This window comes from Hemitrygon akajei, chromosome 4 (genome assembly GCF_048418815.1).
Source record: "Hemitrygon akajei chromosome 4, sHemAka1.3, whole genome shotgun sequence".
In the NCBI taxonomy this organism is placed as follows: Eukaryota; Metazoa; Chordata; class Chondrichthyes; order Myliobatiformes; family Dasyatidae; genus Hemitrygon; species Hemitrygon akajei.
Genome location: NC_133127.1, coordinates 198,522,946 through 198,541,410, shown reverse-complemented (window position 1 = coordinate 198,541,410; position 18,465 = coordinate 198,522,946). Strand labels below are relative to the sequence as shown.

General features: G+C 47.1%; 1 protein-coding gene across 1 annotated transcript in view; it reads left to right on the top strand.

Annotated features, from left to right (window-relative positions):
- Positions 1-18,465, top strand: part of nup98 (nucleoporin 98 and 96 precursor) — a 107,173-nt gene that overhangs the window by 68,205 nt on the left and 20,503 nt on the right. The window contains 13 exon segments of the mRNA XM_073041943.1: positions 1,454-1,592; positions 2,731-2,908; positions 4,510-4,653; positions 8,039-8,116; positions 8,118-8,201; positions 8,203-8,217; positions 9,267-9,328; positions 10,594-11,067; positions 12,656-12,885; positions 13,135-13,404; positions 14,323-14,480; positions 15,522-15,662; positions 16,796-16,932. Of these exon segments, the coding sequence (XP_072898044.1) occupies positions 1,454-1,592; positions 2,731-2,908; positions 4,510-4,653; positions 8,039-8,116; positions 8,118-8,201; positions 8,203-8,217; positions 9,267-9,328; positions 10,594-11,067; positions 12,656-12,885; positions 13,135-13,404; positions 14,323-14,480; positions 15,522-15,662; positions 16,796-16,932 (2,110 nt within the window).

The window sequence follows — 18,465 nt, the reverse complement described above, 5'->3', positions numbered from 1 at the left end:
CATGCCATTGCTGCAATTCAGAATACCCTCCCTTCTTCCCTAGGTTAAAAAGACATCCCATACACAACTGTACATGTCTCAGTATATTATTTCAGATTCAGGCTTGTTTATCACATGTACATTGAAACATGCATCATTCACATTAACAACCCAACACAACCCAAGATCATGCTCGCCACACATTCCGGTGCCAACATGGTATGCCCACTACATTCAGCAGAACAGCAGAAACATGTATAACTACAAAACAAGCCATGGTCCCCCCCCGTCCACTCTCACGCAAACCGGCCTCCAACTCCAGTCCTTGGCCTCGGATTCTCTGACACACAGGCATCAGGCCGCTGACCTCTGGGAGAGCCAACCTGAGGCCTTTGATCTTCAGTCCTCGACCTCGGATTTCACAACCTGTGTACAAGTGTTCGTGTCTGTCTGCTTGCCCCTCCTGCTGTTGCCTCCATCTCAGTCATCAATGTTATGTGGCTTAGTTGCTACTTGCTGTGGAGTATCAAGTGATATATTTGTGTCAAAGTCTAGTTTACTGTATGCAAGGGCGTATAAGACCATAGGAGCAGAATTAGACTATTTGGCTCATCAAGTTTGCTACGCCATTTCATCATAGCTGGTCCATTATTCCTCTCGATGCCATTCTCCTGCCTTTTCCCTGTAACCTTTGATGCTCTGACTGGTCATGAACCTATCAACCTCTGCTCTAAACACGTCAGTGACTTGGCCTCCATAGCCATCTGTGACAATGAATTCCACAGATTCACTGTCCTTTGATTGAAGAAGTTTTCCTCATTTCTGTTCCAAATGTATGTTCCTGTATTCTGAGGCTGTGCCCTCTGATCCTAGACACTTCCTCTATAGGAAACATCCACTCCACATCCTGCCTAATTTGGTCTTTCAATATTTGATAGGTTTCAATGAGATCCCCCTCATTCTTCTCATCTCTGAGTACAGGCCCTGTGCCATCAAATGCTCCTCATATGTTAACCCTTTCATTCCTGGGATAATTCTTGTGAACCTCCTCTGGGGCCCAAAATTGCTCACAATACTCCTTTCTGTATGACCAATGTCTTCTAAATCCTCAGAATTACATCCTAGCTTTTGTATTCTAGTCCTCGGGTGTAAAGAAGTACACATGCAGCAGCATCACAGGTACACAGCATCTTGTATCTTCTGACTCGCAGACACCTCTAACTTACGGGTCTCTGTAAAACCAGAAACTATTCATTATCAGAACTACCTGTAGCTTTATCCGGCTCCTTTGGATTGACTGAAGAACGGCCATTTTGTTTCATCTGACTAAATCTCTGTGCCTGGATACCTGTGGACACCTTGCCTCCAGATGGGGAAGGAGTGATTGGAGCTGCAGAGGTGGCTCTGAAGGAGAAGGGGAGTGGTTGCTGTTCACTCCAGTCGAGGAACTGCTAACGAATTGTTTTAAACACAGGTTATGGTTCGGTGTATTTCCCCGGGATGGTGAATCTGACGAACATGGACCTTGATGAGACTGTGCACATCCGCAGGAAAGAGGTGACCGTTTACCTGGATGATGACAAAAGGCCTCCCATAGGGGAGGGGCTCAACAGGTAAATGCCAGGATGAGGCTACCTCCCAGTCAAAGCAGGCTTTCTGTGTGAGTCATAGTCATGAAGCACAAAAGCAAGTCCTTCGGCACAGCAGTTTTGCGGTTAGAAGATGTACTACATTGCTTGCTGTCAGATTGGGTTTCAATTCCCACTGCTGTCTGTAAGGAGTTTGTACGTTTTCCCCATGATGTGTGCGTTTCCTCCTGGTGCTCCAGTTTCCTCCCACGTTCCAAAGGTTAGGGTTAATAAGTTGTGGGCATGTTGTGTTGCCGGAAGCACAGCAACGCTTGTGAGCTGCCCCAGCATGTCTTTCCAATTGTGTTGGTCATTTACACAGACAACGCATTCCACTGCATCTTTCCAAGTACATGTGACAAATAAAGCTCATCTTATCACAGGAGAGTTTAGAAAGACCAATTAACCTCCTAGCCTGTGTCTTGGGACTGCGGGAGGAAACTGGAGCAGTTGGGGAAAACACACATGCACACGGGAAAAACGTACAAATTTTCTTCTGAGGACGCTGGAATTGAACTCTGAACTCTAACTCCCTGAGCTGTAACACCATTGTGTGGGCTAATTGTTGGCTTAATTACATTCACATGGGTGTTACTGGCTGCTGCATGCTCATTAGACCAGAAGGACCTGGTACCATGCTGTATCTCTAAATAAAAATTATTTGGGAAGAGTAGTATGAAATTCTGATTTCGGTAACCAGATGTTCTAGAACTAGAAGTCATGGATTAAGGGTGAAAGGTGAAAAGGGGAACCGGAGGGGAAAGTTCATTCAGAGGGTGGTGAGAGTGTGGAAAGAGCTGCCAGAAGAAGTGGTGGATGCGGGTTCGATTTCAGTATTTATGAGAAATTTGTACAAGTACATGGCTGGGAGGGGTATGGAGGGCGATAGGAGTAGACAGGTAAATTGTTTAGCATGGCTAGATGGGCCGAAGGGCCTGTTTCTGTGTTGTAGTGTTCTGACTCCTTGACTTTATTTTCATTTTGTGTAAGATATTTGATAACAGCGTCAGATTATGTTGATCTTTTCTGTTACTGGTGTTCAACCTAAGCTGGGAGGCAACAGGACCTCAGTGGAGATGTCTTGTCTCTTCCTCACTTTCTTGCCTTTTCCCTTGTGAGACAGACGTGCTGAGGTAACCCTGGATGGGATCTGGCCCACGGACAAAACCACACGCAGTCTGATCAAGAGCCCGGAGCGCCTGATGGAGATGGGCTTCGAAGAGAGGCTGGAGAACTCATCGCGGAAGCAGGGTGCCCGCTTCCTGGAGTACCGGTGTGAGACGGGCTCTTGGGTCTTTGAGGTAGGGATGAATCTGCTTAAATTTTACTTGCTGGAATGAAAGGGTTAACGTATGAGGAAGGTTCGATGCCTGTACTCGCTGGAATTCAGAAGAATGAAGGAGGAATTTAGTTGAAACCTATTGAATATTGAAAGGCCTTTATAGAATGGGTGTCACACCCTCAGAATAGAGGGACATCCATTTAGAACAGAGATAGGAATTTCTTTAGCCAGAGGGTGGTGAATCTGTGGAATTAATTGCCAGACATGGCTGTGGAGACTGAGTCATTGGCATTGGCTATGTTTAGAGTGGAGGTTGATATGTTTGTGATTAGTTAGGGTGTCAGAGGATACAGGGAGAAGGCAGGAGAATGGGGTTAAGAGGAATAATAAATTATCTAGGATGGAATGGCATGGGCTTGGGTTGAATGGGCTAATTCTGCTCCTACGTCTTGTGGTCATCCTGCTGTCTAGACTGCCAGTAGGTCTCGCACATCACTCTATACCCACGGCACAGAGCCAGCAGTAACACCTCTCCACTGACCCGTGAACTAATTGTTAGTGCTGTAAGCCGTCACAACATCAGCTCTTGGCTTTCTTTGATAGAGGTTTATAAGATTGAGAGGCATAGATAGAGCAGCCAGACAGCATCTTTCCTAGGGTGGAATGTAATTCAAAGGGCATGCATTTAAGGTGGGAGGGGGGTAAGTTAAAAGGGAGATGTGAGTGGCATTTTTTTTACACAGGAACGTGGGTGCCTGGAAAGCGCTATTTGGGCTGGTGGTGGAGGCAGATACAACAGAGGCCATTGAGAGGATCTTAAATAGCCACATGAATGTGCAGGATATGAACATTGTATAGGCAGGAGGGATTAGGAGGGTGACGTTAACTCCAAGAACCACGTGTTACAACAGTGCTGTGCAAAAGAGCATCTTTGAACACAGCACATCGAACCTGGAAGTTCGGGGTGGGTGAGCTACAACAGCGGAAGACCACACTGGGTTCCACTCTTGTTCCTAATGAAGTGGCCACTGAGTGTGTGCCACCAAATTTGTTGTTTTGCAACAAATTTCAGTACAGTGTAATACGTAAATAAGCAGCACAAAGAGAGAGAGAAAAATATTGAGATACTGTTCATGAGATGATCTGTTCAGAAATCTGATGAAGAGGAAGAAGGTACTCTTAAAACATTGAGTGTGTGTCTTCAGTCTCCTGTACCTCTACTTGATGGTAGCAATGAGAAGAGGACATGTCCTGGGTGATGGGGGCCTGTCTTTTTGAGGCATCACCTTTTGAAGGTGTCCTTGATGCTGGGGAGGCTAGTTCCCATGATGGACCGGGCTGAGTTGACAAAACTGCAGCCTTTGATGCTCCTGGTAATTGGAGCCAAGCTTTGACCCATGGAACTGCTGCAGGTTTTGGGGTAGTACCGTGGTTTACAATGCTGCTGTTTGTAGTTCTCCCCGTGACCCCATGGGTTTCCTCCCACAGGTTAGGCTGAGTTGGTGCTGGAAGTGTGGCAACATTTGTGGGCTGTTTTTGGCACATCCTCGTGTTGGTCATTGATGCAAATAACATGTTCCATTGTACATGTGACAAAGCTAATATTTTCTAATCTTTAAGGTGGATCATTTCTCCAAGTACGGGCTGCGGGATTCTGACGAGGAGGATATTGAGCCCTCGAAGGCAGAGACCAAGAAGATGAAAACTGCGGCACTTCCAGGCAAACAGCCGGAGCAGATCTGCAGGTCTACCCTGATCCAACAGGTATCGTGCGGGAAAGGGCACTATCACCCTGGTGTACAGCCAGAACCCCACACAGTGATTTCCCCAGATTACTCTCCTCTTTCCCCCACCACTCCTCCCTCTGACTCCCACCCGGTAAAATGTCAGGGAGCCAGACTTTGAGCTGTGGAACTCCGCTGCAGGTATTGAACCGGCAGTGATTAGTGCCAAGCTTTATAGCAACAGCTGGAAGATCAGGGTTCAATTGCTTATGTGGAATTTGTACGTACTCCTGTGGCCTTCCTCAGAGTACTCCCATTTTCTTCCTACTCTCCAAGAACGTACGGTTAGAGTTACTGAATTGTGCACATGCAGTGTTGGTGCCAGAAGCCAACATTGTATATACAGTACTTATTATTTTGTGTGTACACATATATACACAAAATAATTAAATAAGTAGTGCAAAAAGAGGAAAAATAGTGAGGTAAAAGTAGTGAACTATAAATTGCAATAAGAATCTGGTGGAGGAGAAAAACCTGTAAATTGAGTCCTTCAGTCCTGTACCACCACCTTGTGGGAGCGATGAGAAGAGGGCAAGTCCCGGGTGATTTGTTATAAATGTCACATTTCACTATGTTTGGATGTACATGTGACAAAGTGATCTTTAATATTTCTAATGCCTCCAAACTGGTTCCATCTTATGGGTGTGGGTCCCAGCTGGGGCCATGATCCAGGCTGACACTGGTACTACATAAGCATGCTGTCTTTCAGCTGACTCATCAGTGCCAAAGTCAGATTTAATATCACCAGCATATGCTATGAATTTGGTAAAATTACAGTATAACATGTAATTTTACTATAAAATTACAAATAGGAAATATATATATTATGTTTTCTCCAAGTGCTCCGGTTTCCTCCCGCAGTTAGTAGGTTAATTGGTCATTGTAAATTCTCTTATGATTAGACTAGGATTAAATAGTGGTTTGCTGGGTGGCACAGCTTGTTGGGCCAGAACAGCCTGTTCCACATCATATCTCTAAATAAATCAAAAACAATCACAGCAGTACTACACAGTATCTTAATGGTTATGAATTACATTGGGTACACTAGGGTTACAGGGCATCCCATATTACTGACAGGTTACGCGAACCCTTAACAAAATTTGATAATTTATTCTTTTCTCACATACATAATTCTGATAGACAAAATTTGTTTGCTGTGTCTAGGACAAAGCACTCTGGAGACGGTCACTCCTGGGTTTGAAGGCCTGTGCCTGTCTGTTCAGTAAGGGACTTGTTGCTTGTGTTCTATTGAACATTGTGGGCAAGCTACGTTGGCACCAGGATATGTGGCAACACTTGCGGGCTGCCCCCAGCTCATCAGTGGGTTGTTTTTGAATGTTACTGCAAATGACACATTTCTCTCTCTCTCTCTCTCTCTCTCTCTCTCTCTCTCCTTCTCCTCTCTCTCTCTCTCTCTCTCTCTCATCTCTCTCCTCTCCTCTCTCTCTCTCTCTCCTCTCTCTCTCTCTCTCCCCCCCCCCCCCCCCTCTCCCTCTCTCTCCCTCTCTCCCTCTCTCCCTCTCTCCCTCTCTCCCTCTCTCCCTCTCTCCCTCCTCTCCCTCTCTCCCCTCTCTCCCTCTCTCCCTCTCTCCCTCTCTCTCTCTCTATCCATCCCATAGGATGATGATGGTTCCTTTCAGTCAGTTAGTGGGGTTTGATATGTGCGTCCTGAGTGGCTACACAGGCCCATCCTTGACAGGCACTGCTTGCCACATACTTGGCAGGTGAGGCTGTAGGGGCAGCAGGGGCAGAAACTCTGTTGTGGCGCTTCCTGTGCCTTTCCTCTGTTGCCTCTATGAGCTTGTTCTCAGCAGTGTCCACACCTTTTCAGATGGCGTCCCTCCACTGTGAGTGATCTTGAGCCAGATCCTCCCATGCTGATGGGGCAATGTCAGCTTTCTTGAGGCTCCTGTGCAGAACATCGTTGTACTGTAGTTGCAGGCCTCCTCGTTTTCGGGTACCACTGGACAGTTGACCGTACAAGATGTTCTTGGGCAATCTTCCGTCGGGCATTCTGACAACATGTCCTGCCCATTGCAGTTGGGCTGACATCACCAAGGTTGAAACGGCTGGCATTCCCGGCTCGAAAGAGGACCTCGGTATTGGAGACCTTGTCTCAGCAGGTGATCTTCATCAGAGAACGTAGGTGACGCTGCTGCAGTTGGTCAAGCTGGCGTAAGTGTCTCTGATATGGGCACCACGTCTCACATCTGTACAGCAAGGCTGATATGACAATGGCCCTGTATACCTTGCACTTGGTGGCCAACCTGATGTTCTGTGACCAACCTCGATCTTTCAGCTGACCAAAGGCAAAGCAGGCCTTTCTGGTTCTTGACTCAATCTCTATATCCAGAGGAGTTGAGGATGTTATTATGCTGCCCAGGTAGCAAAACTTGTTGACAGCATTGAGATGAGCCTCATCAATGAGGACATCGGCTCCTGGCTCATCGTTGCTTGAATCAGGAGCCGGTTGGTACAAAACTTCTGTCTTTTTCAAGCTGATTGTCAGTCCAAAGCTATTGGCTGTATTGACAAAGCAACTGGTGATCTCCTGTAAGTCTTCGAGAGTGGGCAGTCAGTGCCCAGTCATCAGCAAACTGTAGCTCGTGCGCCACAATGTCTCTGACTTCTGTTTTGCTTTCAGTCTTGCGAGGTTGAGAAGCCGCCATCAACCCCACGTTTGTAGGAAGACCCCTGACTTCAGGTCTGATGTGGCATCCTGAAGAACAGCAGCGAAGAATAGTCCAAACAGAGTAGGAGCCAAAACACAACCCTGTTTTACGCCGTTGCTGATGGGAAATGGGTCTGACAACTCACCAGACATGTTGATGCGGCCTTCCATGCATTCGTGGGAACTGATAGATGATGTTGGCTATGTGTGGGGGAGCAACCAAATTTTGGTAGGAGCTTCCAGAGGCCATCTCTACCAACAGTGTAAAATGCTTTGGTTAGATCAACAAATGTGACGTAGAGACTTTTCTACTGCTCAACCACATTTCTCTTGGAGCTGTCTCGGTGAGAAGATCATGTCCACTGTACTACGGCCTGTTGGAAAACCACACTGGCTTTCTGGAAGGATGTTGTCACTGATTTTGGGTACCAAGCGTCTCCACTGTGTGTAATCATGAATTTCCATTACCCAAATTGCCATTATACAAAGGTTCTCCTTTGTGAGTCAGGAGCTTAACCTCTGAGTGTCACCTTCATTTCCATACCCCCCTCTCTGGCTTAGATGTCAGCTGTACTTTAAGATGAGGTGAGGGGGAGGAGTTAAAGCTGGCAGGTGATAGGTGAAACCAGGTGAGGGGGTAGTAACCTGATCCATAGGGCTACTGCTGGAAACTGTGCCTTTTTTTTCCCCTCAGAGCCCCTTGATGCAACAGATCGGCAGAGTGACTGAGCTCGACAGTGACATGGCCGACATCACCCAGGAGCCCATTCCTGGACAGTTCCCTGGATGAGGACATCTCAGACGAGCAGGAACCAGTGTCTGCCTCCAGCAACATTGCATCCATTTTGGGAGTCGACCCCCCACACTCTCCAGGTAACATCCTGTCCATGCAGTGGAGCTGCAGCTGGGCCTGCCTACAGCTGATAAATGCTGTCTGCATGACTGAAGAAAAGGGGCTATAGCAATCTGAGCTTCCCCCCACCCCCACCATGCACTAACTGAGCAATTAGCATCTAAATTCCAGTAATTTCTCCCCTTTTCCTTTTCCATTCCCTCTTGCCTCTTGCATTAGGATTAGGAGGCTGCACATCAGCTCCCTCTGCTTCCCATCCTTCCCTTTCTCCCATGGTCCCCTGTTCCCTCCTATCAGATTCCTTCTCCTCCAGTCCTTTACCTCTTCTATCCCCTCCCAGCTTCTTGCTTCATATCCCTTCCCCCCCACTCACCTACGTTTCCCTCACCTGGTCTCGCTGATCATCTGTCAGCTTGTTGTCCTTCTACTCTCCTCACCATATTCTGGTTTCTTTCCCCGTCCTTTCCAGTCCTGATGAAGGATATCAGTCTGATTGTTTATTCCTCTTCATGGATGCTGCCTCATCTGACTTTTGCAGCATTTTAGATCATAAGAAATAGGAGCAGAATTAGACCATTCAGTTCATGGAGTCCAGTCCACCTTTCTGTTATGGCTGTTTTAATATCCCTCTCAATCCCATTCTCCTGCCTTCTCCCCATAACCTTTGACACTCTTACTAATCAAGAACCTATCGACCTCCAGTTCAAATATACCCAATGGCTTTGCCTCCTCACCCATCTGTGGCAATGGATTCCACAGATTCATTACCCTCTGGCTAAAGAAATTCCTCCTCATCTAAAGGGACATCCCTTATTCTGAGACTGTGCCCTTTGGTCCTAGACTCGCCACTATAGGAAACATCCTCTCTACGTCCACTACTTCTAAGCCTTACTATATTCAATAGGTTTCAATTAAATCCTCTATCATTCTTCTAAACTCCACTGAATACTGCCCTGGAGCCATCAAACGCTCCTCCTACATTAACCTGTGTGTGTGTTACTCTGGATTTTCAGCATCTGCAGAATCTCTTGTATCTAAAATTCAAGGGTGTTTTTTCCCCTTATCACAGGTGATGAAAATTTCTCTGTTTGGTGAAGATGATGAAATGGACAGTGTCCCGGACCTCGCACGGTGCCCATTATTCAGCTAAAGATGATTGTATGAGGCAGAGGTCAAAGAGCTCTGGTAAGTGCTGTTCTCATTGTGAAACGTTGACTCTGGGGTGCCATGGTAGCATAGCGGTTAAGCCCGATGCTATTACAGCTTGGGGAGTTGGAGTCCGGAGTTCAACTCTGTCCGCTAGAAAGATTGTACATTCTTCCTGTGTGCATGTGGGTTTCCTCCAGGTGCTCCGGTTTCCTTCCACAGTCCAAAGATGTCCTGGCTGGTAGGTTAATCGGTTGTTGTAAATTGTCCTGTGGTTAGGCTAAGGTTAAACAGGTGGGTTGCTGGGTGGTGTGATTTGTTGGGTCAGAAGGGCCTGTTCCACGCTGTCCGTCTGCGTAGAGAGGGAATGAACTCTGTGCTGGCATAGACTTAAGGGGTTTTGAGCTTCTGAGATTCTTGCTTACTCAGCCAGGGCTGTCTAGAGGGTGGGACTGTGTATCCAGGTGTTGTTCCTCACTACAATGTAGAGGGAAACTTTATTCTGTCTCTGGGGTTTTTGTGTGATGGAACGGAGTTGAGGGTTGAGAGGATAATAAATCAGCCATGATGGAATGGTGGAGTAGACTCGAAGGGCTGAATGGCCTCATTCTGCTCCTGTGTCTTGTGCTTTTCTATAGCTAGCTTACACGTTCCCAGCGTAGTGGGAACTTTTGTGTCTAACCTGTCTCTACACTAGGAGTTCTTGAAAGGAGAATGTGGAGAGAGCTTTGTATCTAATCTGTCTGTACCCTGGGAGTGTATGACGAGTTAGTACAGAGGAGGTTTTAATCTGTATCTAATCTGTCTGTGCCCTGGGAGTGTATGACGAGTTAGTACAGAGGAGGTTTTAATCTGTATCTAATCTGTCTCTGCCCTGGGAATGTATGAGAGATGTACAAGGAGCTTTACTTGGTATCTGCCCCTGGAAGAGTGTAAGGAGAGCTTTGCTTGGTTTATAATCTGTGCTGTACTGTCCTGCTAGTGTGTGATGGATCAGTATAAATTTAACCTGCTATCTAACCCAGCTCTACCCTGGAAATGAGTGATGGGTAAGTATAGAGGGAACCTTACTCTGTATCTAACCTGCCCTGTAGCTACCCTGAGAGTGTGTGGTGAGTGAACGTAGAGAGAATTTTGCATTGTGGCCAGTGGTGTCTATTGTGGGTGTGTGGTCGGCACCTGTAACAGTTCTGCCATTCCACCAAGTTGTAACATTGCTGAAATCAGTTGCATTTCTTGTGGTGATGCAGTTTAGTCTTGCTGTGTCTGAGAGTGTGTCACCCTCCTCATCAACCTGTTTCAGGTGGGAGGTTGCTGAACTCGAACATGAGGAAGATGTGGTCGTCCCTCGGCAGGCAGCCGGAGAAGAGTTCCTGGTCTTCAGCCGAGGTGGAGGCTCTTCGTTCACCATTGCTTCAGCCCCTCCCTGTGGCGGGGCAACTGCCCTCCAGCTTTGCCCTGCCCAGCCAGCAGCCAGAGGTGCAGCTGAAGACGGTGGGTGTTCGCCGACGGCAGCGGCTGGTGCCGATGGAGCAGTCGGTGACCAAGGGCAAAGGCAAGCTGCTGATGGACATGGCCCTCTTCGTAGGTCGCTCCTTCCGGGTGGGCTGGGCACCAAACTGCGTCCTCTGTCACAGTGGGAAGCCGCTGAGCTCATCTCTACCAGACCCAGACCCCGAAGCCCTGGAGTACAACTATTTTCCAAAGCCAAGCAAGATCAAACCGTAAGTAACAGAGAATAGTACAGCATAATACAGGCCCTTCAGCCCACAATGTTGTGCCGACCTATTAAACTAGACCAAGTTCAATGTAACCCTCCTCCATTTTTCTATCATCCGTGAGCCTGTCTAAGAGTCTCTTCAATGCTCCTAATGTATCTGTCTCACCACCAGTCCTGGCAGGATGTTCTACACACCCATCACTCTGTTTTTAAAAAGAAAATTACCTCTGGCATCTCCCCTATAATTTCCTCCAGTAACCTTAAAATATTAGTCATTTCCATCCTGGGGAGACGGTCTCTGGCTGTCCACTTGATCTGTGCCTCTCATCACCTCTTTCAAGTCATCTCTCATCCTCCTTTGCTTCCAAGAGAAAAGCCCTGGCTTATTCAGCCTGTCCTTGATGTGCTCGCCGGTCCATGTAGGAGCCTGGGGGTCCATGGACCCCAGGATGGAAACCCCTGTTATGGACAGAGTAAGTAGAGAGAGGTGATTCCCATTGTGGGGGGGGGGGGGTGCAGATCAACTGCTAGGGACAGAGTGAGTAAAGATTTTTCTTTATCACTTTTGATCTTTATGTCAATTTCAGTGTGTAACACAAAATGCTGGAGGAACTCAGCAAGTCAGACAGCATCTCTGGAGACAAATAAACAGTCAACATTTTGGGCCAAGACCCTTCATCAGAACTGGAAAGGAAGGGGCAATTGCCAAAATAAGAAGGGTATGAGGGGGAGGAGTACAAGCTGGCAGGTGATAGGTGAGCCAGGTCTGGGTGGAGATGAACAGAAGGTGGGAGGTAATGGGCCGAACAAGGAATCTGATAGAAGAGGAGAGTGGATCATGGAAGAAAGGGAAGGAGGAGGGGAACCAGAGGGAGTTGACAGACAGGTGAGAAGAAAAGGAGTGAGAGAGGGCCCAGAATTTCCCAGTAACTACCAGGTGAATGGTGAGCACTTAGAGAAATCTATGCATTCATGAAGAGAACAGACAAACTCATTAAAGACAAGCGGGAATTGAAGCCCCATCACTGGCACTATACAGTACACTATTCTACTGCAGGGATACTGTGACCACTGTGCTAACATGCTGCTCAAGCCCCTCGTAAGTGTCCACTTACCCTCTCTCTCCTTTGACATAGACTGGCAGTGTGCTGGGTAAATATCCAGTCTACCCTACACGAGACTTTGCTTCCACACTGGCTGGTTCATCCTGCCACTTCCTCGATGTGAGTTCACTTTACACACTGTAGCCAGACCAGGGTGCATTAATGAGCTGGCTGCCCATAAGCTCACTACCCCGTTCTTTCAGGACCAGATGAATGAGTACAGGTGTTCTCCCCCCCCCCCCTTTACAAAGGTAGAGAGTTGCTATGAAACCTGTCTTAAGCTGAAATGGTGTAAAGTGAAAAAACATTTATTTATCTGGGAAAAATTTTTGTAAAAGCAAAAATTCTCTTTGTAATGTGAAGACAGGTTACTAATGTAGGTCTTTTGTAAAAGCGAAGTGACGTAAAGCGAACATTCGTAAAGAGGGGGACACCTGTATATGGTTCCTGCACACTATTTGAATTCCATCTGTGTTTGGACCTTCCCAGGGCTGCTGAGGTACCGTTTAAGGTCCACCTGGAGAAAGTAACACTGAAGGAAGAGCAGGTGAGGCGGAATGTGTCGCTGTACAAGGAGCCACTGGATATCGCGCTACAACACAGCATTGTGGAGACCGAGGATCTGTGCCCCCAGATTGTGCCCCGAAAGGGTGTGGAGGCTCTCCACAAATACGCAGACTGGGTCCGGGAGACTGTGGACAAGTCTGAGGGGGTAGAAGGTAAGAAGAGAAGGAACGTTTTTAATACATCCATGCTGTCTTCACATCCTTCCACAGCCTTGCCCTTTCCAAACTTTCTCTGGCACCTCTGCACTTTCGTCTCTGGTTAATGAACCTTAATCTCTCATAGAACATTGAACTGTGCAGGCCCTTTAACCCATGATGTCGTGCCAAGCTTTTAAACTGCTCAAGATCAATCTAACCTTTCCCTCCCACATTATCTAAGAGTCTCAACTTTTTTTTTTGTAGAGGTTGTGAAGAACTGGTCTCTAGCATGGACATTGTGCGAGGCAATCTGGGGCAATCTGAAGGAGCTGGACGCCAGCCTCTCTGAGCCAACCCAGTACGTTCACCAGCTGGAGCGCAGGAAGGCCTTCTCCCGCTGGCTCTCGCGGACGGCAGAGGAGAAGATCGAGGAGGAGGTGGCCCTCTCCCACCACAAGAGCCACGTGGATGCTGTCTTCAGTTACCTGACTGGCAAGAGGATCAGCGAGGCTTGCAAACTCGCACAGCGTTCAGGCAAGGCCAGCTCAGGCATTGACAAAATCAGGTTTAATATCACTGGCATGGGTTGTGAAATCCACTGTTTTGTGGCAGCAGTACATTGCAATACATAGTAATAAAAATTATAAATTACCATAGGAAGTATATATTCAATAAGGAGAGCAAAAAAGGGGAGAGGGGGAAATGAGGTAATTTTTCATGAGTTCATTGTCCATTCAGAAATCAGATGGCAGAGGGGACAAGCTGTTCCTAAAATGTTGAGTGTGTCTTCAGGCTCCTGTACCTCCTGTCTGGTAGCAATGAGAAGAGTTCATGTGGATGGTGAGGGTCCTTAATGATGGACACTGCCACCTAAAGGCCCCTCCTTCTGAAGATGTTCTTGTTAGTAAGGAGGACAATTGGACAGGTACATGGATAGGAAAGGTTCAGTCAAACACAGGAAAATGAAACTGGTTCGGCTGGGCATCTTGGTTGGCATCGTCTGTTTTCCCTGCTGTGTTCAACATTGTTTAGGGGAGGGAAATTCAAGGGGGATATTAGAGGAAGGTTTTTCACTCAGAGTGGTTGGTGCGTGGAATGCACTGCCTGAGTCAGTGGTGGAGGCAGACACACTCGTGAAGTTTAAGAGACTACTAGACAAGTATATGGAGGAATTTAAGGTGGGGGGTTATATGTGAGGCAGGGTTTGAGGGTCAGCACAGCATTGTGGGCCGAAGGGCCTGTAATGTGCTGTACTATTCTACGTTTTATATGTTCTATGTTTAAAGTTCAACATTGTTTAATGTCATTTCCAGTACGCCAGTGTAAAGCGAGCAAAATAATTGTTTTCCCTGACATGACCCTCTAGCTGTGCATGTCGCTGCGCCTGCTGCTGGTTAGATGACTAATATGCCTCTGTGTGTGTGTGTGTGTGTGTGTGTGTATCTATTGCAGGGGATCACCGAATGGCCTTACTACTAGCCCAGGCAAGTGGGGCCCCCCCAGTGAGGGAGCTGCTCAGCAGACAGCTTGCTGACTGGCACCAATTGTCGGCTGATACTTTCATGCAAGAGGAGCGGCTGAAGATCTTTGCCCTGCTTGCAGGCAGAGCCGTGAGTATTTTCAACGCAGCAAGGATTTTGGCAGGTTGGAGTTCTGGGTGGTTGGAAAGGGGTAGTTCTGAGTTCCTACTAAAAGGAAATGTACGGTCTGGATTCTGATGTGGACAGTGGTGTAGCACGGCCACGGGGATTCACAGTAGTGTAGCAGTTAGCACAGTGAAGGCAGGAACGGGGTACTGATTGTAGATGATCAGCCATGATCACAGTGAATGGCGGTGCTGGCTAGAAGGGCTGAATGGCCTACTCCTGCACCTATTGTCTATTGTGATATTATAGCTTGGCGATTCAGAATTTAGGGTTCATTTCCAGCCTCCTATGTAAGATGTGTGTACATCCTTTCCGTGAACCACTTGGGTTTCCTCTGGGTGCTCCAGTTTCCTCCCACAGTCTAAAGGTGTACCAGTTAGTAAGTTAATTGGTCATTGCAAATTGTCCTGTTATTAGGCTAGGGGTTAAATTGGTAGGTTGCTGAGCTGGACCCTCTAAATCAAAAAAAAACTTTGGGCAGGGAGGCAGTGAGATATTTCACTTGGATGGGTTGGATAATGTAAATGGAAGGATGGTGGTTGGTAGGAGCTGGGGGAGAGGTATGATTGAATCAGCGTTAGGTGAGTGTGGGATTGGGGGCAAGCTTGGTGGAAGGTGGCAGTGATTGGAGGATTGGGGGTAAGTTCTAATGGGGAATTGGAGAGAAGGTTGGATGGGATAGGGCTGGGGAGGGTTGGGACTTGGAAGTGGCAGGGTATGGTTGGGTGGTGTGATTTGGTGGTGGCGGGGTGGGCGAGGTTGGATGGTGTGGGATTTGGTGGGGTGGGTGAGTTTGGGTGGTGGAACTTGGAGATGGCGGGCGGACGAGGTTGGCTGACATGGGATTTGGAATCTCACACGGGCTTGCCTCTGGGTGGGTGTGTACAAAGCTTCAGCTGGAGGGTACGAGCTGTGCTAGGCTCCCCTAAGGGCAGTGTTGGTCAGGGAGTGGGCAGTGGCGATCCCAGTATGGTCTGTGTGTCTGACTGGTTTCTTGTCGTCTAGGTGTGGAAATCATCAGATGAGTACATCAACATCTGCGCACAGCTGGACTGGAAGCGTTGCCTTGCCGTTCACCTCTGGTACATGTTGCCTCCCAGTGCCTCCATCGCTGATGCGCTCAAAATGTACACCGAGGCCTTTCAGGTATCATTGACAGATTGAGGGCACCAGGGGACACAAAGTATTTGCCAACTGTGTGACTGTGCTCAGTTCCCTGTGGTTGCTAGCTGCTGCTCATGTCGCACTCCAGAGCAGAGTGTGCTCTGCATTTTGTCACTGTCCTGATCTCGCAGGGCAGTCATAGAACAGTACAGCACAGTACCGACCCTTTTGTGTCGACCTTTTCACCTGCTCCAATGGTGAAATGGTGAATCTGGAATTCATTACCGCAGACAGCTGTGCAGGCCAGGACATTGGGTATATTTAAAGCGGAGATTGATGGGTTCTTGATTAGTAAGGGTTGTCAAAGGTTATAGGAAGAAGGCAGTAGAATGGGGTTGAGAGGAATAATAAATCGACCATGATGGAGTGTGGAGTAGATGCTATGGGCCAAATGGCCTAATTCTGTTTCCATGTCTTATTGTCTAAGATCAGTGTAACTCTTCCTTCCCACATAGCCCTCTGTTTTTCTCTCATTCATGTGTCTTATCTAAGAGTCTTTTAAGTCTCCTTAATGTATCTGCCTCGAATGCCTCTACCACCACCCTGGCAGTACGTACCACACCCCCACCACTCGCATGAGGAACTTGGCTCTGACATCCCCCCATACTTTCCTCCCATCACTTTAAAACTATTACCCCTCATATTAGCCATTTCTGCCCTGGAAGAAAAACCTCTGGGTGCCCACTCATCACTCGTGCCTCTTATCTTTACAACACTCTCTACATGTGACACTACTTTTAAGGAATTACGGATCTGTATTCCTAGATCCCTTTGTTCTACCACACTCATTGTACCACCATTCTCTGTGTAAGCCCCGTTCTGGTTTGTCCTCCCAGGGTGCAACACTTCACACTTGTCTATGTTGAATTCTATCTGCCATTTTCAGCCCATTTTTCCAGCTCTCTGTCATTGCAGGTTTATTGACTAAACCTTCATCTAGGTCGTGTGTATAATTATAATCAACCCAGTAAAACATTGAGGCTGTTGGTTTAGCAACTTGTACTTTTGGGGCATTTTCCTCCCTGGATATAATGTGTTCGGGTGAGTAGGCGAATCAGGTCAGTGGGAGACTTGTGAATGATAATTCCTGTCTAACCTTCTGGCTGAACTTGCAGGGCAGTGAGGATGTCGAACGATATGCACGCTACCCACTCCCACCTTACCTGGAAAGCACAAATGTGGATCTGATTGAAGATGGCAGTGTCCCTCATCAGGACATCTGTTACCACTTACTGAAACTCCACAGCGACAGGTACGTGAACCCTAATCTCTCCCTTCAGTTTCTGCTTTGACACTCGGTGTTTGTGCGATTCTGATGTTTTTCATCCAAGGTCCTTTCAGAAATCATGAAAGAGGCGCAGCGCTTGTTTCATGATCGTTTTATTAGCGTTAATAGAACAAAACCTTCAGGTTCAGGGGTTCAGCTCAGGCCAAACAACCCTGACTGGTAAAACAAAGTAGTTAGGGGGACAGAAATGAAGAATCCTTCTACACCTGAGTGCGGTGGTGTTCCTGAGTCTCCACCAGGACTTGAATGACTGACAGTAGTGAAATCTGAGAGGAAGCTACAGACATGATGAAGGAAGCCCTGAACACCGCCAGAGATGGAGGACCTTCATTGCTGCCCTAAATACCAGTGGCATAACGGGAAGTAAGTGAGAACAAATCAGTCTAAAACAGATTGATAGAGGGCTTGAGAGAGAAGGGCAAAATGGAGATGGTGCAGCCTTGTGGTCAGCTTTTTGTATTCCAAAGATAAGAAACATTTCTTTCGAATTTGCACATAAGAGTTAACCAATCAAATAGGTCCAATTCAAATAATGCAGCACCAGAGAAGCTCCCAGAGATTTCCAGAATCAAGCAAGTATAACCACCAGGGGACACACTAAGCACACTCTAAGCACACTAAACAGTTACATGTATATAAAATATAAGCAGACAATTAGTTAAGCTATAAAAATATAACAATTAAACAGTGTAATCTAAGAATAAAACTGTCTAATCCAACAGTGCTGTTAATGTGTATTCCACTTGTAAAACGGTTTGAGCCAACAACAACAGCGTATTATGGTAGTGAAGTTGTTACTATAAAGCTTTACAGTGCCAGTGACCCCAGTTCATTTCCTGCCACTGTCTGTAAGGAGTTCATATGTTCTCCATCTGATCACGTAGGTTTCTTCCTGATGAGAACATAGAACAGTACAGCACAGGAACAGGCCCTTCAGCCCACAGTGTAGTGCTGAATCAAATTAAATTAGTAATCCAATGGCCAACTGATCTTTTCAGTCTAAACAATATCTATATCCATTTTCCTCACATTCATATGCCTACCTAAATATCATTGAAAAATCCCTAATGTCTGTGTCTCCGTCACCACCGCAGACAGCACATTTCAGGCACCCACCACTCTGTAAAGAAAATAAAATTGCCCCCCCCCCCACCTTAAAAAGGTGCTCTAGTTTCCTCCCACATTCCAAAGACTTAAATTGGTAAGCCGTGGGCATGCTATGTGGTGACACTGTGAGCTGCCGCTCAGCCCGTTCTCAGACTGTATAGGTTGTTGGTGCACGCAGTGCATTTTGACATACAGTATGTTTCAATGTTACATATGACAAATAATGTTTATCTTTGGCACAGGAACAAACTTCTTGGGTCACAATGTCTTTGCCAACCAGGGTGTCTGCCTATGCATTGTCTATATCCCTCCATTCTCTACTTCTATATCTTATCTCAGATCCCCTAAAAGTTCAGATCCTGTCCCATGTGTGAGCACTCTGGTTTAGCC